General features: G+C 38.6%; 3 protein-coding genes across 3 annotated transcripts; all 3 read left to right on the forward strand.

The window, feature by feature from the left end:
- The first annotated feature begins 1486 nt into the window (after window positions 1–1486).
- On the forward strand, window positions 1487–5072 carry LOC145912456 (uncharacterized). Its single transcript, XM_082999922.1, has 7 exons — window positions 1487–1617; window positions 2068–2261; window positions 2334–2520; window positions 3035–3203; window positions 3682–3882; window positions 4010–4071; window positions 4360–5072. Exons 1-7 carry the CDS (start codon window positions 1540–1542, stop codon window positions 4714–4716), a joined length of 1248 nt encoding a protein of 415 aa, XP_082856048.1. The 5' UTR covers window positions 1487–1539; the 3' UTR covers window positions 4717–5072.
- A 947-nt stretch (window positions 5073–6019) lies between these two features.
- LOC145912457 (uncharacterized) lies at window positions 6020–9964 on the forward strand. Its single transcript, XM_082999923.1, has 7 exons — window positions 6020–6156; window positions 6300–6487; window positions 7267–7459; window positions 7701–7872; window positions 8577–8732; window positions 8847–8905; window positions 9117–9964. Exons 1-7 carry the CDS (start codon window positions 6079–6081, stop codon window positions 9489–9491), a joined length of 1221 nt encoding a protein of 406 aa, XP_082856049.1. The 5' UTR covers window positions 6020–6078; the 3' UTR covers window positions 9492–9964.
- Window positions 9965–20523: 10559 nt separating this feature from the next.
- LOC145912458 (uncharacterized) lies at window positions 20524–23871 on the forward strand. The gene is made up of 7 exons (XM_082999924.1): window positions 20524–20641; window positions 20786–20973; window positions 21242–21434; window positions 21677–21848; window positions 22605–22760; window positions 22847–22905; window positions 23119–23871. Exons 1-7 carry the CDS (start codon window positions 20564–20566, stop codon window positions 23491–23493), a joined length of 1221 nt encoding a protein of 406 aa, XP_082856050.1. The 5' UTR covers window positions 20524–20563; the 3' UTR covers window positions 23494–23871.
- Window positions 23872–24619: the final 748 nt, after the last annotated feature.

Below are 24619 nucleotides of genomic sequence, written 5' to 3' on the forward strand. Positions count from 1 at the left end.
TTAAACTAACTTGCGACCCCCACCATTTTTTTTCCCAACAGCAATATCAATCAAAGTGCATTTTACAGTATATCATTTATCATTACTAACACCCTCCGGTTTTGTCCCGCTGCGTTGGGCATGTCTCGGAGAAATCCGAGAGGCGCGATAAGAATGGCATACCTTCCCTCATCCGGTAACGCTTTGCGGATGGCGGCAGAGGTGGGTGGAAGGGTAATACCCGCTGGTTTATCCGATGAGGGGAAGACCGGGACACCAATAACTTGTTGCAGATTGTCGGGGAATGTTTGATGTTATCCGGTAGCGACTCGTGGCCTGGAGTGTGCTTAAAGAGCTTCATGCCTGTCACTGACTCTATGCGTTTCAACTTCGCTTTGCTCACCTGGCAACTCTTAAAATAAATGTGTTTATTTAAAAAAAATCCACGTTTATGACTTACTTATATATATTGTTGGTTTAAGTCACAATGTTCAAATCTTGCTAGCTTGTGGCTTTCATTTAGGTCTTAACAAAAAGATTTTGCCACCAAACAATATTCTCATTGTGTTATGACGATTTTACCTGATATGCAACGTTAAACATTTTTCCACAGTCTTCTCGAAACTCTTGCAAAGAAACAACCGGAATCTTTGTTCCATATGTAAGCAAAATGATTGAAAAAACTGTTGTAGATAAATTGCCAAGATTTCATTTAATTATTTTATGTAAATTTATACAAGCAGTAAAAGCTGCTATTTTACACTAAATAAAGCGTTTAAAACGCAATTACAAAAAGCCTTTAGGAAAACACGAAACACCTGTTCAGGCGTATTGCGGCTGTTGTTGGCGCCGTACACGATATGTGGATTGGATACAAATATTGATTTCGATTCGTTTGCATCATCGGCATCCCGGCACGATGACTAGCGTCACGTTTGCCTTGTAACCATGACGTGCAAACCGACTCGGAAAGGTTTTCACCCACGTTCTTCGGCGGATCGGTCATTTCTGGCTTGTCTGCGGTGGTGAACGCAGGGTTGCGGCTAATCGCAAATATCTCGTTCCTCCACCGTTGCACTGCTAAGATTGGCGATCTTTCATTTTTCAATAAAACAATTATCTGCAACTGAAGTAAGGCAAAAGGCAACCAGAAAATCAAAACTCGCTTGCAGGCGACGCGCATGTCTTTTCTGTTAACGCTGCAGTTGAATAGACGCATTATAATTGTACATTTTCGCTGCAACGGAAGTCAGTATTTGTCATAGAAGATACAGTATTATTCGCAAGCAAAACTAGTCTGGGTGAGCATTTGAACTACATCCTGATATATATATATGCATATATATATATATATATGTATGTATACATTTAAACCACCATCTGCGTTGGCGTGGAAAGCTTACATCCGTTCTTCAGTTGACTGGCCTCATGTTGTACAGCAGGGTCTGTGTTTGGACTCGCGAAATGTGCATTTAAACGCCTAAAAGTGTGAAATTGTTTTTTCAACAGGACACTTTCAAACTAAATAACGTGTGAAATTCTGAACGAAAGTTTTGTGATATGGATTTACAAAATACGACTTGTGATGCAGTTCCGCTTACAGAGGCCAGAATTCTTTCATTCATTCCGGCGCTTCAAGTAAGTAGGCCTATCATGGCGTGTTTAAGCGAGTATATGCTAAATATTTGCTTGTTGACGCGCTGAACCAGTAAAAAACAGAATATGCACTCGTGTATATATTTTATAATTTGTGTTTTCACTAATCGTCTGATTAAGGTGTTAATCAAAAATACTGTGATATATGAACCCCGGCATTAGGGACAATTTGAATGTTTCAGTACCACAGCATCGTTTGACTTAGTGTTTCCCAAACTTTTTAGTTGGAATCACACAATTACAACCATAGACAAATGATGCACGTTTCACTTTTTCAACTTCCTTTAGCAGAAACATTTGAGTCCTTGGTTGAGAAACACTGTTTGGGAAAAAACAGATTAGTTTCGAAATAACCGGCGCGTGACATGGCAGTAATCGGGAATATTGGTAATCGTGAACATCTGCCAAATTGAAACGTCACTTTGTTTCCAGGCTATTCTTAACGGTTTCGTCAGCGTGGCGGCCATACGAAGTCGAAAGAAGCTTCGCAACAATTTCGTCTATTTGAACGTGGCCAGTCTCTTGTCAGCCAACATGGTCTTCGGAATAGTTACATTTTACGCTTTTCTCAACAAAGGCCATGCATTCGAACATGGTGAAGACGCCGGTCATGCAAACATTTACATGTGGGTAATTTGCCAACAGCACGATACAAACTTAAGCAATGCTTGATTAGTTTGTTCTGGTTCCTGTTTCAGAATCGACAACACATCGATGAATCATCGGTCTGTTAAGGCGTGGTGGGGATTCCGGAGTGCTTTCCAAATCACACTGTTTCTTACCATGAGTGCCAACGTGTCCGCGCTTATTTACAGTTTAAGGGAAAGTTCATATTTTATTGGGCCAGGTGGCGTCACCAGGAGTGGGAGTAGCAGCGGATGCCAGGTGAAGTTTATGTTTTAGTGCAACGTCAGTGAACGTGGTGCACAGCTCGTATGTTGTTAGTGATTTTAGCAAGCTCGTTTGGGAACCTGAAAAATGCCTCTTCATTTAACTAAAAGGCAAAATTACACGCCTTCAATCTTTATTTTCTTCAATGTTATTATTGGCAAACTCAAAGACTTGTAGACAGTCGTGTTCGCTGTTATGCAAAATTAGGTTTTGCGACAGTTGGGCGACTGATTATGCAAATACAAGAGAGACAATTCAAATCAAGGTTTCTACGAACTCTTTTACACCTACAGTATGTCCGCTTTTCACAAATCTGAAAAACTATCCATTGCGATTTCAATCTCGTTTTTTCGTAATTGTATATAGTTGGCACGGGCATAATGCATTTGTTCGTATCATAATTAAACAACCATATGTATAAGAAACTCACCAATTAACACAGGTTGGCAACCTCATTGTAATGTAAACTGTATATCTATTCGTCCTAATGTGAACTAACACTTTACAGGAAATAAAGGGAACGTCGGTGCAATATAAGAGAAATCGGGCAATCGGGATTGCGGTCCTGACTTGGTTGTTTCCCCTTCTTCTTTCCATTGTAGCCGCGACGGAGTGGAATTGTCTAGATCTGTGCGTTTGCTTCGACGCTTATTACGACCATTACGTGTGTCAAGGAGGTAGGTCTCTGTTGTGGAAACAAAACTGTGCACGATTGGCAGTCACAAACAGTTAATACAAACACTTGTATTTCGCATATATGCATTTATTACGTAATGAGGATAAGCACCAGCACCGCACGAACTGTTATAACAAACATAAACACGTTTTTTTCGTTGAGAGTTTCAATGACTTAATACGTGCAAATGTCACTGGGGATGCACGTGCAGTTACGAGATGCAAGTGCAAGTATCGTGTTGTTCATACTCCGCGTTAAATTTGGTATATTTAGGTTACATGGATTAGTCATTTCATATTTAATGCAAAGATCCACTAGCAACAAATGTCAACATATTTAATGCAAAGATCCACTAGCAACAAATGATCGACTTTAAGATGGGTTTACTATATGTTTGGACAAAATTTTCGCTAGTGGTCGCGATATGGTGTCTGTTGGCGCTATATTGCTGGTCGAATGTAGTATTACTGTTGTTTCAGACACAAACAAGCAATGCAGTCGCGTGTTTGAAACCATGTCCAAAAGCTTCATGCTAACGGTGGTAATAATTTGGTTTCTTCTGGCTGTGGTCTTGTTCGCAACGATGGTGTCCACTTTCCTCAAATACCGCTGTGCGACCAGATATCGGTTCACCAAATCTACAGCAGTCACTTCCGTTTCCTACGTGGGTGATAGTGCAGGTCAGTTTTCAAAACGATTATGGCGATATCCTACCATGTTACGTACAGTGCGTGTGTAGCCAAACAGGTTACGCAGAAGTACTTAGACGAGGTAAACTCAGCAATATTTTGCTTTGCTTTTTTTTAGGCAGCAGCGTAAACCCAGAAGACAACGTCTTTGCCGGAGAAAGTCCGAAACGTATAGTGAAGGTTCGTAATTGAATACAAATGTAAGCCAATGAATACTCGGTGCTTGCGGAATATAACATTGTTAAACAATTGTTTTGTAAGATAAGCAAAGTGGAGCCAACAATTGTTTTGTAATTTGTGCCCATTTGGAAGTTTTCCACCGTTATAACAATTTGACATCCAACTACAAACACTACTCCGCTAGATACTGAAACCTACTAGGTTGTATAATCCCGATTTGTGATTAAGTAAGTGTATTACGCAAACATCAAATACCATCAAAAGTCAATTTGCATTGTTTACCTTTAGAAAGGCGGCGCAAACCGTCCCACTGCTAAACATCTTTCCAAGATTTCTCGATTGAGTCACAGCATCAAGTCCATGATCCTCATCTCCATTCTCTTCATCGTCTGCTCAGCTCCGGCCATGATCACAATATTCGTCGACATAGTGGCAGATGAGTACGTTCTCAACCTGGGAACTGTGATGTTTGGTGTCGTGGTCGTGTACGTATATGGAATGGCGTGTCCCGTTGTTCTCGTATACTACATGTACGGACTGCGTTACGCGGTTATCAGCCTCCTGCAAGCTTTCTCGTGCTGCACCAAGACTGTGGTTGTACGGGGAAGCACCAGTGGAAGTCGTGGAGACCTGTCGAATCCGTAAAGTAATCGAGTTCAAACAAATCGTCTGCAAACTTTGGAAAGCAATGCCACGCTTCGCTAAAGGACTATTTGTCACCGTCTTGGGTGTGACCAAAAGTGTTTTGTTCAACCAAGCAAAAACAAACACTTTTAGCTGTTTAGCGGTTATTCAAATGAAAATCGATTCTATAAAACCATGTTGTTACATTGCCGAACGGTCAGTTTCGTTCACGGTCTCATTCAAGCCTGTTCGAACAGAGTGTTTGAACTATTTTTAATACGTATGTGTAGTTTAAATTGGTTTAATGTCATATGTGATGTTTGCCTTTGCACATGAATGCACTCAACACAGCAAAAAACAATAAAAATGATAAACAAAATCACCAAAGATGATACTAAACAAATTTAAAAATTTTGGCAGGTAAGGTTTGTTGTTTCTGTATTACATTGTTTCTTTAATAATAATTTGAATAAAGTTACTGAAACCTGAAAAGCACGTCAGTGGTCCTTGTTCGACTTTACTAACAAATCAAATCCTGTGTATTTTGCGCAAAGAAAACAACTACGCAAATGAAAAATACTCAAAAGAAATAGAGTGACATTTGCACCGATAAAAACATTAAGGTTATCAAGCCAGACGCCGAACGGTAGATGACGCTACAGAGCAAATCCCAGCCATTAATGTTCGGTCTCAGAAAATAAAGAAATATTTTAAATGTTTCTCAATTTTATGATTTCACGAAAAAACATCAAAAAACCAACGGTTATCAGAAAGTTAACATTCACCAACATTTAAATATTGCGACCAATGGTAAACACACACAGAATATCTCTAGGCGGAAGTATCTGAACGAAAGTGACTAATGAAAAACGTTCATTAATATAGGCCTACGCTGTCAGGTTATGTGCCTCCTTAAAGTGGTTATTCTCACAAGGCGTTTATTTTACTGTACGTTGCTCCCTACCTCGATTCCTACGTGTATTTGTTTGTTTTCTCTAATCCGGAAAAGATCAATCCCGTTTGGTGTTTTGGTGGAGAAATGTTGTTTCACGTCCTAGATGTATGCATTGACGGTGGTACTAAAAAAACACAATAGCTATCGAAATATATAGCCATCGTCTTGTACAATACACGCCTGGCTGGTGACTGATCTGCATTGCATGGGCATGACTTGGTGAAAATCGCTTCAGAAGCAGGAAGTGGAGGCTTTATGTTGTCCTTTTCACTCTTGTATATTACGAAACCATTCACAAAATACAAAGGCAATCTTACGAATAGGGAACCGAAAATGCCCCAACAAAAATAGCCATTGGCCGTGTGGTCATTCATATTAGACGGGTTTGGAATAACTACATAAAATAGATCAAGTAATTGCACAAGACTATGGATGGTAAAATTAAAGACTGCGATCCGACTCCGTTCATCTCAGCAGGAGTTTTGTCTTTCATTCCATTGCTTCAGGTAAGCCGTTTTTTGCACACTGGTAATAGAATCACTTAATTTGGAAAGAGTTAAATATTTGCAGCCTATTTGTAAACAGTCTGACCATAACTGTGAGCGTGGTCGGTTGAAACTTTATGTAACTTGTGCTTCATTATGTACAGGCGCTGCTGAATGGTTTTGTGGGTGTTGCAGCTATTTCAAGTCGAAAGAAACTTGAAAGCAATTTTGTTTACATACATGTGACAAGTTTGTTGTCGGCCAACATGGTCTACGGACTTGTTACCTTCTACAGTTTTTTCTGTAAAGCATTTGGATTGGAGCACAACGGCACACCAACCAATGCTTACGTGTGAGTTTTTACCTATGTTCGTCTATCTATATGTTCAGTACTAGTGATGCAACGAAACAGCTATTTTTATATTCGGCCGAAACCGAATATTTGGCAAAAGTTGCCGAAATAATACGGGCAAATGAACCGAAACTAATTTTGGTATTCATCTCTTTAAACGCCAAAAAAATAAACAAAACATGTACTGGATTGGATTGGATCCTATCATACAGCCTTTCATTGGCGCTTAAAGAATAACCTCGTCTTCTGTACCAACTGCTTAAAAGTTGATTTTTATCATTTCTGTTCAAATAAATAAATGAAACGAACACATTTGCACAGTTTAAACAATGATTCTTTTAGCTTTTTTAAAAATTGCTTATCAGCGTTATATGCAGTAAAAAAGTTTCGGTTTCGGCCGGATTTTGCAGAAATATTAAGCGCAATTGTCATAAGGCGCGACATTAATCCCAGCTGCAAACGCTAAAAAAAGGAATTTAATAGCAATATTGGAAATAACTCCAATGCAAGTAAAATTTTCAACATCCTTTGCGCAATGTGTATGTTTTTGAAAATGAAAGCACCTCATATTTGATGTAAGTGACTCCTGGAAAGTTTCTTGCAATCTAATTCGATGCTTGTGAATTAATAATGCACTGATAGGTTAAAACACAGTGACTGTCTGGAATTCACTTTTCATTACTAGCTCTATTGATTCGATAGTTATGACTTGTTTTAACAACTCAAATATTTTCAACAAACCAACTCCGTAACAAATAAACAAAACTGTTTTTATTTAGTATCGGCAGTGGACAGGCCCTGCTTAAAGGGTGGTGGGTATTTCGGACAGCTTTTCAGATCTCTCTGTTTCTCACGATGAGTGCCAACGTATCAGTTCTAATCTACGCTTTGCGGAAGAGCTCCTACTTTATCCGATCCAGTCATCACAGCCGCCGAGGACATATCGCCACGTCAAGTCCAAACAAAACAGTTGTAGGGTTGTTTATTATCGGGTGGATATATGCACCATTTTGATATATAAAGTACATTAACGATGTTCTGTATTTAAAAACTGACATTTTTATATTTCATTTGATAACATTACTTGTGGTTAAGGAAGATGTTTAACGTATATGCATTATTACACCCCTCACAACAAAAATATACATAATGGATTTTAATGGATAAAACTCTGCTGTATTTTATTGGTGACATCTTCCGTCTTTCCATGCAGGAAGTAGACCCATCAACGCTGAAGGTTAAACGATACCAGGCAATTGGAATCGCCTTTGTGACGTGGTTGTTGCCTTTGACGTTGTCAACGGCAGTATCTACACACTGGAACTGCTTGGAGTCATGCATTTGTTACGACGCATATTACCTCGACAAGTTCGCATGTCAAGGAGGTATGACAAAAAAATAACAATTTTTTTATAATATCTTGACCGCGGACACCCCTTTAAAGCGCTTTGTTTGTGTGCTTCTTCTTAACCTTACGTGCAACGCGAGTAAAACATTTTGGCGATGCGCGACAGCAATATTCGGTATTGCAATGACTGGTGTTGTATAAGGCGGCGCTTTGCTTTTACTGAGTGATGATTGTTGGTCGTAGAGTGTACCCGCGAATCTCCCCTTAGCGTTTAATTCTGTTGTATTAAAGGCATATATTGTCCAAGGTCAAAAGACACAGCTTCCTGTCACATTTTCGGAAATATTCCCAGTCGTTCCTTTCGATTTCAAGATGTAGGTTATTATTTGTACTAAGCTTTGGAAATACTTCATTTATACGACACGGAGTTAGCATTGCACTTGGTCTTTTGGTATAGCATAGAAAACAGAATCTACAACGGCAAAGCATCAGCTTACGAACATAGCGCAAATGAGAGGAAGCTGTTTACGCTCTATTATTAACTGACATATTTCGCATAGGAAAGCCGGGTTTGATTGACGAGCATCCGAATTGAATATTTTACGTGACATAGGGGTTGGCTGGCACCATGCAGCGACGTAACAATTTGAGCTTTGTGCATGTAATCTGTGTTGGTTGTTACCAAATTTTTGCGCTGTCATGATTATGCTCGTTAATCATGTCAAAGCACATTGTTTTCAGATATCCACCGACATTGCAGCCGAATTATTGAATCGGCGCCAAACAGCTTTTTGATAACCGTCATAGTATTCTGGATTCTTTTGACTGTGACACTTGTACTGACATTGGTATTTACTTTCCTTCAGTACCGACGTGCCACTAGCTTTCGGGATGGTGGTGAGTCCTATCCGCATGTCAATGAAGGTTGTTTTTTTGATTTAAACTTGTAAATTTAAAAGAAACGTATTTGAAATACTGAAACCTTTTTTCACCGAGTAAAATTTTGTTTAGGACTCCAAGAAATCACAGAAAATGAATCTTTCTCAACCAACGGAGTGGTTGATTTTAAGGTTGTTGAATTTTACTCGACTGCACGAAAAAGTACTTGGAGCGCATGGATTTAATTTTGACTCGACAATTCTGTCATAAATATGAACAGATTTAGGATCGCTTAATTCGAGTATGTCATAAATATAATGTTGTTCCGCTGCACACTTAGTAGCATCTGTAAATTCGCAAAAAGTCTCAAGGCATAAAAAAACTGCAAATAATTTTATGCAGATACAAATCACCAAACCGACTCGGAGAATACCACGCTTTAGCCACAGCATTAAAGCCATGATACTCATCTCCATCATCTTCTTCGTCAGCACAGCTCCGATCATGATCATAATATTCGTCGACATCGTGGCAGAAACTTACGTTCTCAACACAGCATCTGTAATGATCAGTCTTCTTCTTGTTTATGTGTACGGAATAGCAAGTCCCGCTATTCTCATCTATTACATGTACGGCCTTCGTTGTGCGGTAATCAGTCTCCTGCAATCCCTCTCATGCTGCACTAAGACTGTGGTCGTTAGAGGAAAACGGATGAAGGCTTCTGATAAACGCAAGGTCAAACCACCTGGTCATCCCACAGAAGTTCAAGAAACCTAAAAGCAAGAATATCACTCTAAAACTATATGTGCGCAAATATCTGTACCGACACATTTACGAACATGTTCTTGGTTTATATGTGCAGCTTTAAGTTCCTTTTGTCTTCTTTCTGGTATTACCCTTAAGTTAAACTTCCTGAAACACATGCTTTTAAAAAAATAGGAATCAGTGGTTTTATACATAGGAATTTGTCATTCGGATTTCTATGAGATTTTCTCAAAACAAGCGGTGAATTCAGCTTTACCCACGAATAACGTCTGTTTCGGTCAATTTAAAGTTCAAATTCTGTGTTGTAACCTGAGGAACTTTTGCCTTCTATGGTAGATGGGCTTGATATAATTTAGAACTAACAAACCACTTTTTCAGCTTTCTGTCGAGACAAAATATACACTATACATATCGTCATTGTAAAGAATATTATCGTTGACAATATTGACATTTCTTTCCTGATCAACTTTGCTATGGTTAACATTGTAATGTATATATGTTTGAATAAAGCATGTTATTTTTAAAATCAAATTTACAGTTGTATTGTTTTTCGTCGGGTGTTTTGGTGAAGAAATGTTGTTTCGCATCTTAAATGTGTGTATTAAACGTTGGCAATAAAAAAGTATAATAGCTATCGAAATATGTAGCCATCGGCTTGTACAATACACGCCTGGCCGGTGACTGATCTGCATTACGTAGATATCATTAGGCATGACATTTTGGAAACCCCTTCAGAAACAGGAAGTGGACGCTTTTTATAGCAATTCTCACTCATGGATATTGCGAAACCATTCACAAAATATAAAGGCAAGCCCACGACTAATCAACCGAAACTTGAATGCCACAACAAAAATAACCATTGGCGTTGTGGTGATTCATCTTATACGGGTTTGGAATAACTACATAAAACAGATCAAGTAATTGCACAAGACTACAATGGATGGTAAAAGCAAAGACTGCGATCCGACTCCGTTTTGCTTTACCTATGAACATCAATTGTTTCGTTCAAGTTCAAGTTTAAGTTCTGTGTTGTAACATGAATAACTTTCTGCCTTCGAAAGTGCCGATTTACCTTCTGTGGTATACCACCGATCTACAGATGAGCTTAATATAGAACTAACGAACCACTCATTAAGTTTTCTGTGGTGACAAAATATACATATTAAATATGATAATTTCGTCGTTGTAAAGGATATTATCGTTAACGATATTGACTTTTCTTTCCTAAGCAACTTTGTCAGGGTTAATATAGTGATTTAAATTTTAAATCAAATTTACAGTTGTATTGTTTTTCCGTGGGGTGTCACCAACGAGCAAAATTTTCAACGGCTGTTCAATTTCTTAAATTAGAGTCAAGTCATTTCAACAAAAAGATAATAACGTTTCTCCTGTTTCCCCTCAGATTGAGGTAATTTGTATGGGCATATATTTAAGACTTTAACAACAGTAGCCTGCATAACATTAACTGTGTTGCAAATTCCCTGTGGTGAAAGTGATAAGTTTGCTATCAAAGAATCACGAGACTCCGGATAAATGGTTATGGAGCAAGGTTTTAGTAGCACAAGCTGAGAAAAAAATATCTCAACGACGTTTAGACAATAAGACAAAAAAGATATGAGCGAAAGAGCCCTACTTATCGAGGAGAGCTGTTTCGACGTACAAGGGCTCATCAGTGCAGATGGTGGCTGTAACACTGGACAGGCGTTTAAACTAGCATGTACGTTAATTTTAACTTTGTTCAACCTTTCAGTCAATTTTGATCCGTTGGGTACCCAACTGGGTACCAAACAACAGAGACGAAGCATTGTGGAGCGCGGTATTGATGAAGAAAAGCTAGTGTAACATCAAAAGTCAATTTGCAAATTTATTCTAAATTGTTTACCTTCATAAAGGCGGCGCTTTACACTGCTAAACAAGATTTCTCGATTGAGTCACAGCATCAAGTCCATGATCCTCATCTCCATTCTCTTCATCGTCTGCTCAGCTCCGGCCATGATCACAATATTCGTCGACATAGTGGCAGATGAGTACGTTCTCAAAATGGAAACTGTGGTATTTGGTGTCCTGGTCGTGTACGTATATGGAAGGCAGTCCCGTTGTTCTCGTTTACTACATGTACGGACTACGTTACGCGGTTATCAGCATCCTGCAAGCTTTCTCGTGCTGCACGAAGACTGTGGTTGTACGGGGAAGCACCAGTGGAAGTCGTGGAGACCTGTCGAATCCGTGAAGTAATCGTGTTTAAACAAATCGACTTCACATTATGAAAAGCAATGCCACGCTTTACTGAAGGACTATGTATCGCCGTGTTGGGTGTAACCAAAAGTGTTTTGTTCAACCAAGCAAAAACAAACACTTTTTGCTGTTTAGCGGTTATTCAAAGGAAATCGATTCTATAAAACTATGTTGTTACATTGCCCAGCGGTTAAAATGTTTCTCAATTTTATGATTTGACGATAAAACATCGAAAAACCAACGGTTACCAGAAAGTTAACAATCGCCAACATTGAAATATTGCGACCAGTGGTAAACCCACACAGAACGTTTGCAAGACTTCTAGGCGGAAGTATCTGAACGAAAGTGACTAATGAAAAACGTTCATTAATATAGGCCTACGCTGTAAGATTATGTGCCTCCTTAAAGTGGATGTTGTCACAAGGCAATTATTTTACAGTACGTTGCTCCCTACCTCGATTCCTACGTGTATTTGTTTTCTCTGATCGGGAAATGATCAACCCCGTTTGGTGTGTAAGTGGAGAAATGTGGTTTCTCATCGTCTTGTACAATACTCGCCTGGCTGGTGACTGATCTGCATTGCATAGGCATGATCTGGTGGAAAACCGTTTCAGTAGCAGGAAGTGGGGACTTTGTATAGCACTTCTCACTCACACATATAGTACGTGACTATTCACAAAATACAAAGGCCGGGCCATGAGTAATGAACCGTACCTTGAATGCCAAAACAAAAATAACCATTGGCGTTGTGGTCACTCATATTATACGGGTTTGGAATAACTACATAAAACAGATCAAGTAATTGCACAAGACTACAATGGATGGTAAAAGCAAAGACTGCGATCCGACTCCGTTCATCACAATAGGAGTTCTCTCTTTCATTCCATTGCTTCAGGTAATCCGTTATTTGCACACTGGTAATAGAATCACTTAATTTGGAAAGAGTAAAATATTTGCAGCCTATTTGTAAACAGTCTGACCATAACTGTGAGCGTGGTCCGTTGAAACTTAATGTAACTTGTGCTTCATTATGTACAGGCGCTGCTGAATGGTTTTGTGGGTGTTGCAGCTATTTCAAGTCGAAAGAAACTTGAAAGCAATTTTGTTTACATACATGTGACAAGTTTGTTGTCGGCCAACATGGTCCACGGACTTGTTTCCTGCTACAATTTTCTCTGTAAAGCGTTTGGATTGGAACACAACGGCACACCAACCAACACTTACGTGTGAGTTTTCATCTAGGTTCGTCTGTCTATGTGTTCAGTACCAGTCGTTTAAATTTTTTTCAATATATTTAGCACAAAAATCTGTAAAATTTTCAACATCCTTTGCGCAATGTGTATGATTCAAAAATGAAAGCACATCATATTTGATGTAAGTGAGTCCTGGGAAGTTTCTTGCAATCTAATTCCATGCTTGTATATTGATCATGTACTGAATGGTTAAATTGACTCTATTGCTTCGATAGTTATGACTTGTTTTAACAACTCAAATATTTTCAACAAACTAACTCCGTAACAAATAAACAAAATTGTTTTTATTTAGCATCGGCAGTGGACAGGCCGTGCTTGAAAGGTGGTGGGTATTTCGGACAGATCTCTCTGTTTCTCACGATGAGTGCCAACGTATCAGTTCTTATCTACGCTTTGCGGAAGAGCTCCTACTTTATCCGATCCAGTCATCATAGCCGCCGAGGACACATCGCCACGTCAAGTCCAGATAAAACAATTGTAGGGTTGTTTATTATCGGGTGGATATATGCACCATTTTTATATAAAAAGTATATTTACGATGTTCTGTATTTAAAAACTGACATTTTTATATTTCATTTGATAACATTACTTGTGGTTGAGGAAGAAATTGTACCTATGTGCAAAATTATACTCCACGCAACAAAAATACATTTAGTGGATTTCAATGGAAAAACTCTGCTGTATTTTATTGGTAACATCTTCCGCCTTTCCACGCAGGAAGTAGACCCATCAACGCTGAAGGTTAAACGATACCAGGCAATTGGGATCGCCATTGTGACGTGGTTGTTGCCTTTGATGTTGTCAGCGGTAGTATCTACACACTGGAACTGCTTGGAGTCATGCATTTATTACGACGCAATTTACCTCGACAAGTTCGCATGTCAAGGAGGCATGACAAAAAAACAACAAGTCTGATCTGTTTATTCTTAACCTTACGTGCAACATGAGTAAAACATTTTGGCGTTAGGCGCGACAGCAATATTCGGTATTGCAATGGAAGGTGTAGTATAAGGCGGCGCTTCACTGTTACTGAGTGATGATAGTTAGTTGTAGAGTGTACCCGTGAATCTTCCCTTAGCGTTAAAGTCTGTTGTATTAAAGGCATATAGCATTAAGGTTAAAATACCCAGCTTCCGTCAAATTTTTCGGAAATATTCCCAGTCGTTCCTTCTGATTTCAATATGTAGCTGATTACTTGTATTAATGGAAAGCTCTAGACAGGGTGTGTACACGCACTGTTTCGACCTGTAAGGTGTACTAAGCTTTGGACATACACCAATTTAGACGTCACGGAGTTAGCATTGCACTGGGTCTATTGGTATAGCATAGAAAACAGAATCTACAACGACAAAGCATCAGCTTACGAACACAGCGCAAAGGAGAGGAAGCTGTTAACGCTCTATGGACTGCCACATTTAGCATGGGAAAGCAGGGTTTGATTGACGAGCATCCGAATTGAATATTTTACATGACATATGGGTTGGCTGGCACCAGTGACGTACCAATGTAAGCTTTGTGCATTTAATTTAGGATGGTTGTTACAAAATAATTACACTATCGTGATTATGCTCGTTAATCATGTCAAAGCACATTGTTTTCAGATATCCACCGACATTGCAGCCGACTTATTGAATCTGCGCCAAACAGCTTCTTGATAACTGTCATAATATCCTGGATTCTTTTGACTGTGGCACTTGTACTGACATTGGTATTTACATTCCTTCAGTACCGACGTGCCACTAGCTTTCGGGATGCTGGTGAGTCCTATCCGCATGTCAATGAAGGTTGTTTTCTTGATTTAAACTTGTGAATTAAAAAGAAACCTATTCAAAATAATGAAACCTTTTTTAACCGAGTAAGAATTTTGTTTAGGTTTTCAAGAAATCACAGAAAATGAATCTTTCTCAACCAACGGAGTGGTTGATTTTAAGGTTGTTGAATTGTACTGGACTGCACACAAAAATACTTGGAGCGCATGGATTTAATTTTGACTCTACAATTCTGTTATAAATTTGAACAGATTTAGGATCGCTTAATGCGAGTATGTCATAACTATAATGTTGTTCCGCTACACTCTTAATAGCATCTGTAAATTCGCAAAGAATTCTCCAGGCGTGAACAAACTGCAAATAATTTTATGCAGACACAAACCACCAAACCGACTCGGAGAATACCACGCTTTAGCCACAGCATTAAAGCCATGATCCTCATCTCCATACTCTTCATCATCAGCACAGCTCCAGTCATAATCACAATATTCGTGGACATCGTGACAGAAACTTACGTTCCTAACACAGCATCTGTAATTTTCAGTTTTTTGTTGTTTATGTGTACGGAATGGCAAGTCCCGCTATTCTCATCTACTACATGTACGGCCTTCGTTGTGCGGTAATCAGTCTCCTGCAATCCCTCTCATGCTGCACTAAGACTGTGGTCGTTAGAGGAAAACAGATGAAGGCTTCTGACAAACGCAAGGACAAACCACCTGGTCATCCCACAGAAGTTCACGAAACCTAAAAGCAAGAATAGCACTCTAAAACTATATGTGAGAAAATATCTGTACCGACACATTTACGAACATGTTCTTGGATTATATGTGCTGCTTTAAGTTCCTTTTGTCTCTATTCTTGTTTTACCCTTAAGTTAAACTTCTTGGAACACATGCTTTTCAAAAAATAGGAATCAGTGGTTTCAAAAATAGGATTTTGTCAATCTGATTTCTTTGAGATTTTCACAAAACAAGCGATGAATTCAGCTTTACCCACGAACAACGGCTGTTTCGGCCAATTTCTAGTTCAAATCTTGTGTTGTAACATGAGTAACTTTTTGCCTTCGAAAGTGCCGAGTTACCTTCTATGGTAGATGGGCTTGATATGATTTAGAACTAACCAACCACTTACTCAGTTTTCTATCGCGACAAATATACCTACAAGATTTGATAATATCGTCGTTGTAAAGGATATTATCATTGACAACATTGACTTTTCTTTCCTGATCAACTTTACTATGGTTAACATTGTAATGTATATGTTTGAATAAAGCAGGAAAATTTAAAATCAAATTTACAGTTTTTGTGTTTTTCCTTGGGGGTGTTTTGGTGGAGAAATGTTGTTTAACATCTTAAATGTGTGTATTAAACGGTGTCACTAAAAATATATAATAGCTATCAAAATATGAACCTATATCGGCTTGTACAATACACGCCTGGCTGGTGAATAATCTGCATTGCAGAGAAATTACTAGGCATGACATGTCGGAAACCGCTTGAGAAGCAGGATGTGGACGCTTTTTTTAGCACTCCAGCATATTACGAAACCAATCACAAAATATAAAGGAAAGCCCACGACTAATCAACCGTACCTTAATTGCCACAACGAAAATAACCATTGGCCGTGTGGTCATTCATCTTATACGGGTTTGGAATAACTACATAAAACAGATCAAGTAATTGCACAAGACTACAATGGATGGTAAAAGCAAAGACTGCGATCCGACTCCGTTCATCGCAATAGGAGTTCTCTCTTTCATTCCATTACTTCAGGTAATCCGTTATTTGCACACTGGTAATAGAATCATTAATTTGGAAAGAGTAAAATATTTGCAGCCTATTTGTAAACAGTCTGACCATAACTGTGAGCGTGGTCCGTTCAAACTTAATGTAACTTGTGCTTCATTATGTACAGGCGCTGCTGAATGGTTTTGTGGGTGTTGCAGCTATTTCAAGTCGGAAGAAGCTTGAAAGCAATTTTGTTTACATACATGTGACAAGTTTGTTGTCGGCCAACATGGTCCACGGACTTGTTTCCTGCTACAATTTTCTCTGTAAAGCGTTTGGATTGGAACACAACGGCACACCAACCAATACTTACGTGTGAGTTTACATCTAGGTTCGTCTGTCTATGTGTTCATTACCAGTCGTCTAAAATTGTTTCAATATCTTTAACTCAAAAAATTGTAAAACTTTTAACATCCTTTGCGCCATGTGTATGATTCAAAAATGAAAGCACCTCATATTTGATGTATAAGTGAGTCCTGGGAAGTTTCTTGCAATCTAATTCCATGCTTGTGAATTAATAATGCACTGATAGGTTAAAACAGTATTTTTCAACCTTTTTGAACCACGGAACACCATTTTTATTAAAATAATCTTGCGGAACACCAAATTGTTGGAAGTACTGTGCCGCAATGCACTTAACCAGCAACAGGCTTGCGCAATTAACAATAGAACATTCAACATTGAAACAGATGATAGTGGATGATTATTTCATAAAAAAAAAGATTATCGACCCGTGTTCTACGGAACATCAGTCAAACCAATAAATTTCTTGCGGAACACCTGGGGATCTTTCACGGAGCACTGGGGTTCCGCGGAACACAGGTTGAAAATCACTGGGTTAAAACACTGTGACTGTCTGGAGTTCACTTTTCATTATTGGCTCTATTGCTTCGATAGTTATGACTTGTTTTAATAACTCAAATATTTTCAACAAACGAACTCCGTAACAAATAAACAAAATTGTTCTTATTTAGTATCGGCAGTGGACAGGCCGTGCTTAAAGGGTGGTGGGTATTTCGGACAGCTTTCCAGATCTCTCTGTTTCTCACGATGAGTGCCAACGTATCAGTTCTTATATACGCTTTGCGGAAGAGCTCCTACTTTATTCGATCCAGTCATCATAGCCGCCGAGGACACATCGCCACGTCAAGTCCAGATAAAACAATTGTAGGGTTGTTCGTTATCGTTTGGATATATGCACCATTTTGTCATAAAAAGTATATTAACGATGTCCGTATTCAAAAACTGACATTTTTATATTTCATTTGATAACATTACTTGTGGTTAAGGAAGAAATTATACCTATGTGCAAAATTATACTCCACGCAAAAAAATACATTTAGTGGATTTTAATAGATAAAACATTTCTGCATTTTATTGGTGACATCTTCCGCCTTTCCATGCAGGAAGTAGACCCATCAACGCTGAAGGTCAAACGATACCAGGCAATTGGAATCGCCATTGTGACGTGGTTGTTGCCTCTTTCGTTGTCAACGGTAGTATCTACACACTGGAATTGCTTGGAGTCATGCATTTGTTACGACGCAATTTACCTCGACAAGTTCGCATGTCAAGGAGGTATGACAAAAAATTAACAATTTTTTTTAAATATCTTCACTGCGGACACCCCTTTAAAGCGCTTTGTTTGTGTGCTTCTTAACCTTACGTGCAACATGAGTAAAACATTTTGGCGATGGGCGACAGCTATTTTCGGTACTGCAATGGCTGGTGTAGTATAAGGCGGCATTCATTTTTATTGAGTGATGATAGTTAGTTGTAGTGTCCACCCGTGAATCTCCCCTTAGCGTTTAATTCTGTTGTGTTAAATAAGGGCATATATTGTCCAAGGTTAAAAGACACAGCTTCCAGTCAACTTTTTTCGGAAATATTCCCGGTCTTTCTTTCCGATTTCAAAATGTAGCTGATTACTTGTACTTAGTTTCCGAAATACATCAATTTATACGTCACGGAGTTAGCATTGCACTGAGTCTTTTGGTATAGCATAGAAAACAGAATCTACAACGGCAAAGCATCAGCTTACGAACATAGCGCAAATGAGAGGAAGCTGTTTACGCTCTATTATTAACTGACATATTGCCCATAGGAAAGCAGGGTTTGATTGACGAGCATCCGAATTCAATATTTTACGTAACACAGGGGTTAGCTGGCACCAGTGACCCAACAATTTGAGCTTTGTGCAAAATTATTGCACTATTATGATTATGCTCGTTAATCATACAAAAGCACTTTGTTTTCAGATATCCACCGACATTGCAGCCGAATTATAGAAAGTGCGCCAAACAGCTTCTTGATAACTGTCATAATATTCTGGATTCTTTTGACTGTGGCACTTGTACTGACATTGGTATTTACTTTCCTTCAGTACCGACGTGCCACTAGCTTTCGGGATGCTGGTGAGTCCTATCCGCATGTCAATGAAGGTTGTTTTCTTGATTTAAACTTGTAAATTTAAAAGAAGCCTAATTGAAATGCTGAAACCTTTTTTCACTGCATAAGAATTTTGTTCAGATCTTCAAGAAATCACAGACAATGAATCTTTCTCAACCAACAGAGTGGTTGATTTTAAGGTTGTTAAATTTTACTGGATTGCACAAAAAAATACTTAAAGCGCATGGATTTAATTTTGACTCTACAATTCTGTTATAAATTTAAAAAAATTAGAATCGCTTAATGCGAGTATGTCATAAATATAATGTTGTTCCCCTGCACACTTAATAGCTTCTGTAAATTCGCAAAAAAAATCTCGAGGCGTCAAAAAACTGCAAATAATTTTATGCAGATACAAACCACCAAACCGACTCGGAGAATACCACGCTTTAGCCACAGCATTAAAGCCATGATCCTCATCTCAATCCTCTTCATCGTCAGCACAACTCCGGCCATAATTACAATATTCGTCGACATCATGGCAGAGACTTACGCTCGCAACACGGCATCTGCAACGTTCAGTTTTCTTCTTGTTTATGTGTACGGAATAACAAGTCCCGCTATTCTCATCTATTACATGTACGGCCTTCGTTGTGCGGTAATCAGTCTCCTGCAATCCCTCTCATGCTGCACTAAGACTGTGGTCGTTAGAGGAAAACGGACAAGGGCTTCCGATAAACGCAAGGACAAACCACCTGGTCATCCCACAGAAGTTCAAGAAATCTAAAAGCAAGAATAGCACTCTAAAACTATATGTGCGTAAATATCTATACCGATACATTTGCGAACATGTTCTTGGTTTATATGTGCAACTTTAAGTTCCTTTTGTCTTCTTTCAGGTATTTTCTTCCAGTTAAACTGCCTGGAACACATACTAACAAGTGGTGAATTCAGCTTTACCCATGAGCAACAGTTGTTTCGGTCAAGGTTAAGTTCAGATTCTGTGTTGTAACTTAAGTAAATTTTTGCCTTCGCGAGTGTCGATTTAACTTTTATGGTAGATGGGCATGATATAGTTTAGAACTAACGAACCACTTATTCAGTTTTTTGTCATGACAAAATATACATATGCGATTTGATAATATCGCCGTTGTAAAAGACATTATCGTTGACAATATTGACTTTTCTTTCCTGATCAACTTTGCATTGTAATGTATATGTTTAAATAAAGCATGCAAATTTTGAAATCACATTCACAGTTCTATTGTTTTTCCGTGGGGGGTGTTTCGGTGGAGAAATGTTGCTTCGCATCTCAAATGTGTGTATTAAACGGTGTACTAAAAAATATAATAGCTATCAAAATATGTAGCCATTAGCATGTACAATACACGCCTGGCTGGTAAATGATCTGCATTGCATAGAAATCATTAGGCATGACATGTTGGAAACCGCTTCAGAAGCAGGATGTGGACGCTTTTTTTAGCACTCCAGCATATTACGAAACCAATCACAAAATATAAAGGAAAGCCCACGACTAATGAACCGTACCTTGAATGCCACAACAACAAAAAACCATTGGCGTTGAGGTCATTCGTATTATACGGGTTTGGAATAACTACATAAAACGGATCAAGTAATTGCACAAGACTACAATGGATGGTAAAAGTAAAGACTGCGATCCGACTCCGTTCATCTCAGCAGGAGTTTTGTCTTTCATTCCATTGTTTCAGGTAAGCCGTGTTTTTGCACACTGGTAATAGAATCACTTAATTTGGAAAGAGTAAAATATTTGCAGACTATTTGTAAACAGTCTGACCATAACTGTGAGCGTGGTCGGTTAAAACTTTATGTAACTTGTGCTTCATTATGTACAGGCGCTGCTGAATGGTTTTGTGGGTGTTGCAGCTATTTCAAGTCGAAAGAAACTTGAAAGCAATTTTGTTTACATACATGTGACAAGTTTGTTGTCGGCCAACATGGTCTACGGACTTGTTTCCTGCTACAGTGCTCTCTGTAAAGTATTTGGATTGGAGCACAACAGCACACCAACCAATACTTACGTGTGAGTTTTTTTCTAGGTTTGTCTGTCTATATGTTCAGTACCAGTCGTCTAAAATTTTTTCAACATCCTTAGCACAATGTGTATGATTCAATAATTAAAGCACCTCATATTTCATGGCAAAACACTGAATGGTTAAAACACTGTGACTGTCTGGAGTTCACTTTTTATTATTGGCTCTATTGCTTCGATAGTTATGACTTGTTTTAACAACTCAAATATTTTCAACAAACAAACTTCCTAATAAATAAACAGAATTGTTTTTATTTAGTATCGGCAGTGGACAGGCCCTGCTTAAAGGGTGGTGGGTATTTCGGACAGCCTTCCATATCTCTCTGTTTCTCACGATGAGTGCCAACGTATCAGTTCTAATCTATGCTTTGCGGAAGAGCTCCTACTTTATCCGATCCAGTCATCATAGCCGCCGAGGACACATCGCCACGTCAAGTCCAGAAAAAAAATTTGTAGGGTTGTTCGTTATCGTTTGGATATATGCACCTTTTGTCATGAAAAGTATATTTACGATGTTATGTATTTAAAAACTGATATTTTTATATTTCATTTTATAACATTACTTGCGTGGTTATATAAGATGTTAAACTTATGTGCATTATTATACGCCACGCAACAAAAATACATATAGTGGATTTTAATGAATAAAACATTGCTGTATTTTATTGGTGACATCTTCCGCCTTTCCATGCAGGAAGTAGACCCATCAACGCTAAAGGTTAAACGAAACCAGGCAATTGGAATCGCCATTGTGACGTGGTTGTTGCCTTTGACGTTGTCAACGGTAGTATCTACACACTGGAACTGCTTGGAGTCATGCGTTTGTTACGACGCATATTACCTCGACAAGTTCGCATGTCAAGGAGGTATGACAAAAAATTAACAAGTCTTATAATATTTTGACCGCGGACACCCCTTTAAAATGTTTTGTTTGTATGTTTATTCTTAACCTTACGTGCAACATGAGTAAAACATTTTGGCGTTGGGCGCCAGCAATATTCGGTATTGCAATGGGAGGTGTGGTATAAGGCGGCGCTCCACTTTTACTGAATGATGATAATTAGTTGTAGAGTGTACCCGTGAATCTCCCCTTAGCGTTTAAGTCTGTTGTATTAAAGGCATATATTGTTCAAGGTTAAAATACCCAGCTTCCTGTCACCTTTTTCGGAAATATTCCCAGTCTTTCCTTCGATTTTAATATGTAGCTGATTACTTGTACTAATGGAAAGCTGCAGACAGGGTGTGTACACGCACTGTTTCGACCTGTAAGGTGTACTAAGCTTTGGACATACATCAATTTACACGTCACGGAGTTAGCATTGCACTGAGTCTTTTGGTATAGCATAGAAAACAGAATCTACAACGGCGAAGCATCAGCTTACGAACGCAGGGCAAAGGAGAGGAAGCTGTTAACGCTCTAATATTGACTGGCACGTTTCGCATTGGAAAGCAGGGTTTGATTGACGAGCATCCAAATTTAATATTTTACGTAACATATGGGTTAGCTGGCACCAGTGACGTAACAATTTGAGCTCTGTGCATTTAATTTATGATAGTAGTTGCAAAATAATTGCACTATCATGATTATGCTCGCTAATCATATCAAAGAACATTGTTTTCAGATATCCACCGACATTGCAGCCGACTTATTGAATCTGCGCCAAACAGCTTCTTGATAACTGTCATATTATTCTGGATTCTTTTGACTGTGGCACTTGTACTGACATTGGTATTTACATTCCTTCAGTACCGACGTGCCACTAGCTTTCGGGATGCTGGTGATTCATGATTTAAACTTGTAAATTTAAAAGAAACCTAATTGAAATACTGAAAACTTTTTTAACCGAGTAAGAATTTTGTTTAGGACTCCAAGAAATCACAGAAAATGAATCTTTCTCAACCAACGGAGTGGTTGATTTTAAGGTTGTTAAGTTTTACTGGACTGCACGAAAAAAATACTTGGAGCGCATGGATTTAATTTTTACTCTACAATTCTGTCATCAATTTGAACAGATTTAGGATCGCTCAATGCGAGTATGTCGTAAATATAATGTTGTTCCGCTGCACACTTAATAGCATCTGTAAATTCGCAAATAAATCTCCAGGCGTGAACAAATTGCAAATAATTTTATGCAGATACAAACCACCAAACCGATTCGGAGAATACCACGCTTTAGCCACAGCATTAAAGCCATGATCCTCATCTCTATCATCTTCATCGTCAGCACAGCTCCGATCATAATCATAATATTCGTCGACATCGTGGTAGAGACTTACGTTCTAAACACGGCATCTGTAATGTTTAGTTTTCTTCTTATTTATGTGTACGGAATGGCAAGTCCCGCTATTCTCATCTACTACATGTACGGCCTTCGTTGTGCGGTAATCAGTCTCCTGCAAACCCTCTCATGCTGCACTAAGACTGTGGTCGTTAGAGGAAAGCGGACGAAGGCTTCCGATAAACGCAAGGACAAACCACCTGGTCATCCCACAGAAGTTCACGAAATCTAAAAGCAAGAATAGCACTCTAAAACTGTATGTACATTTACGGAAATTTATTTTTTGTGTAACTTTAAGTTCATTTTGTCTTCTTTCTAGTTTTACCCTGAAGTTAAACTTCTTTAACCCCATGCTATAAATCAGTGGGTTTTTCTGACTTTCATGAGCTTTTCCTAAAACAAGCGGCGATTTTTGCTTTACCTATGAACACCAATTGTCTCGGTCAGTTAAAGTGCAGAAGTGTTGTAACATGAGTAACTTTTTGCCCTCGAAAGTGCCGAGTTACCTTCTATGGTAGATGGGCATGATATGATTTAGAACTAACGAACCACTTATTCAGTTTTCTGTCGTGACAAAATATAAATATAAGATTTGATAATATCGTCGTTGTAAAGGATATTATCTTTAACGATATTGACTTTTCTTTCCTGATTAACTTTGTTATGGTTAACATTGTGATGTATATATGTTTTAATAAAGCATGTAAATTTTTAAATCAAATTTACAGTTGTATTGTTTTTCCGTGGGGTGTCACCAACGAGCAATATTTGCAACGGCTGTTCAATTTCCTAAATTTGTGTCAAGTCATTTCAACAAAAAGATAATAACGTTTCTCCTGTTTCCCCTTAAAATATGCGGTAATTTGTAGGCGCATTTAAGACTTTACCAACAGTAGCCTGCAAAACATTAACTGTGTTGCGAATTTCCTCTGGAGTAAGTGATAAGTTTGTTTTCATGGAATCACGAAACTCCTAATAAATGATTGTGGAGCAAGGTTTTAGTAGAATAAGCTGAGAGAAATTATCTGAACGACGTTTAGACAATAAGACAAAAAAGATATGAGCGAAAGAGCCATAATTATCGAGGAGAGCTGTTTCAACCTACAAGGGCTCATCAGTGCAGATGGTGGCTGTAACACATGACAGGCGTTTAAACTAGCATGTACGTTAATTTCAACTTTGTGCAACCTTTCACTCAATGTAGATCCGTTGTGTACCTTACTGGGTACCAAACAACAGAGACGAAGCATTGTGGAACGTAGTATTGTTGAAAAACATTGGGCATCAGCAATAATTTCTCGGAAAACGTTTTGCCGCATTAATTATAATTATGACAATAGTTGTAACACGAGCCACTA

Source organism: Ascidia mentula, chromosome 8 (genome assembly GCF_947561715.1).
Source record: "Ascidia mentula chromosome 8, kaAscMent1.1, whole genome shotgun sequence".
NCBI classification, from domain to species: domain Eukaryota; kingdom Metazoa; phylum Chordata; class Ascidiacea; order Phlebobranchia; family Ascidiidae; genus Ascidia; species Ascidia mentula.

Excerpts from the sequence above, each read along its gene's own strand:
- LOC145912456 (XM_082999922.1), top strand. The coding sequence starts at position 1,540 with ATGGATTTACAAAATACGACTTGTGATGCAGTTCCGCTTACAGAGGCC. Across the intron at positions 2,262-2,333 it reads GGTCATGCAAACATTTACAT|AATCGACAACACATCGATGA; the intron begins GTGGGTAATTTG and ends TTCCTGTTTCAG. Across the intron at positions 3,883-4,009 it reads CTACGTGGGTGATAGTGCAG|GCAGCAGCGTAAACCCAGAA; the intron begins GTCAGTTTTCAA and ends GCTTTTTTTTAG.
- LOC145912457 (XM_082999923.1), top strand. The coding sequence starts at position 6,079 with ATGGATGGTAAAATTAAAGACTGCGATCCGACTCCGTTCATCTCAGCA. Across the intron at positions 7,873-8,576 it reads CAAGTTCGCATGTCAAGGAG|ATATCCACCGACATTGCAGC; the intron begins GTATGACAAAAA and ends CATTGTTTTCAG. Across the intron at positions 8,906-9,116 it reads ACGGAGTGGTTGATTTTAAG|ATACAAATCACCAAACCGAC; the intron begins GTTGTTGAATTT and ends AATTTTATGCAG.
- LOC145912458 (XM_082999924.1), top strand. The coding sequence starts at position 20,564 with ATGGATGGTAAAAGTAAAGACTGCGATCCGACTCCGTTCATCTCAGCA. Across the intron at positions 20,642-20,785 it reads CTTTCATTCCATTGTTTCAG|GCGCTGCTGAATGGTTTTGT; the intron begins GTAAGCCGTGTT and ends CATTATGTACAG. Across the intron at positions 22,761-22,846 it reads CACTAGCTTTCGGGATGCTG|GACTCCAAGAAATCACAGAA; the intron begins GTGATTCATGAT and ends AATTTTGTTTAG.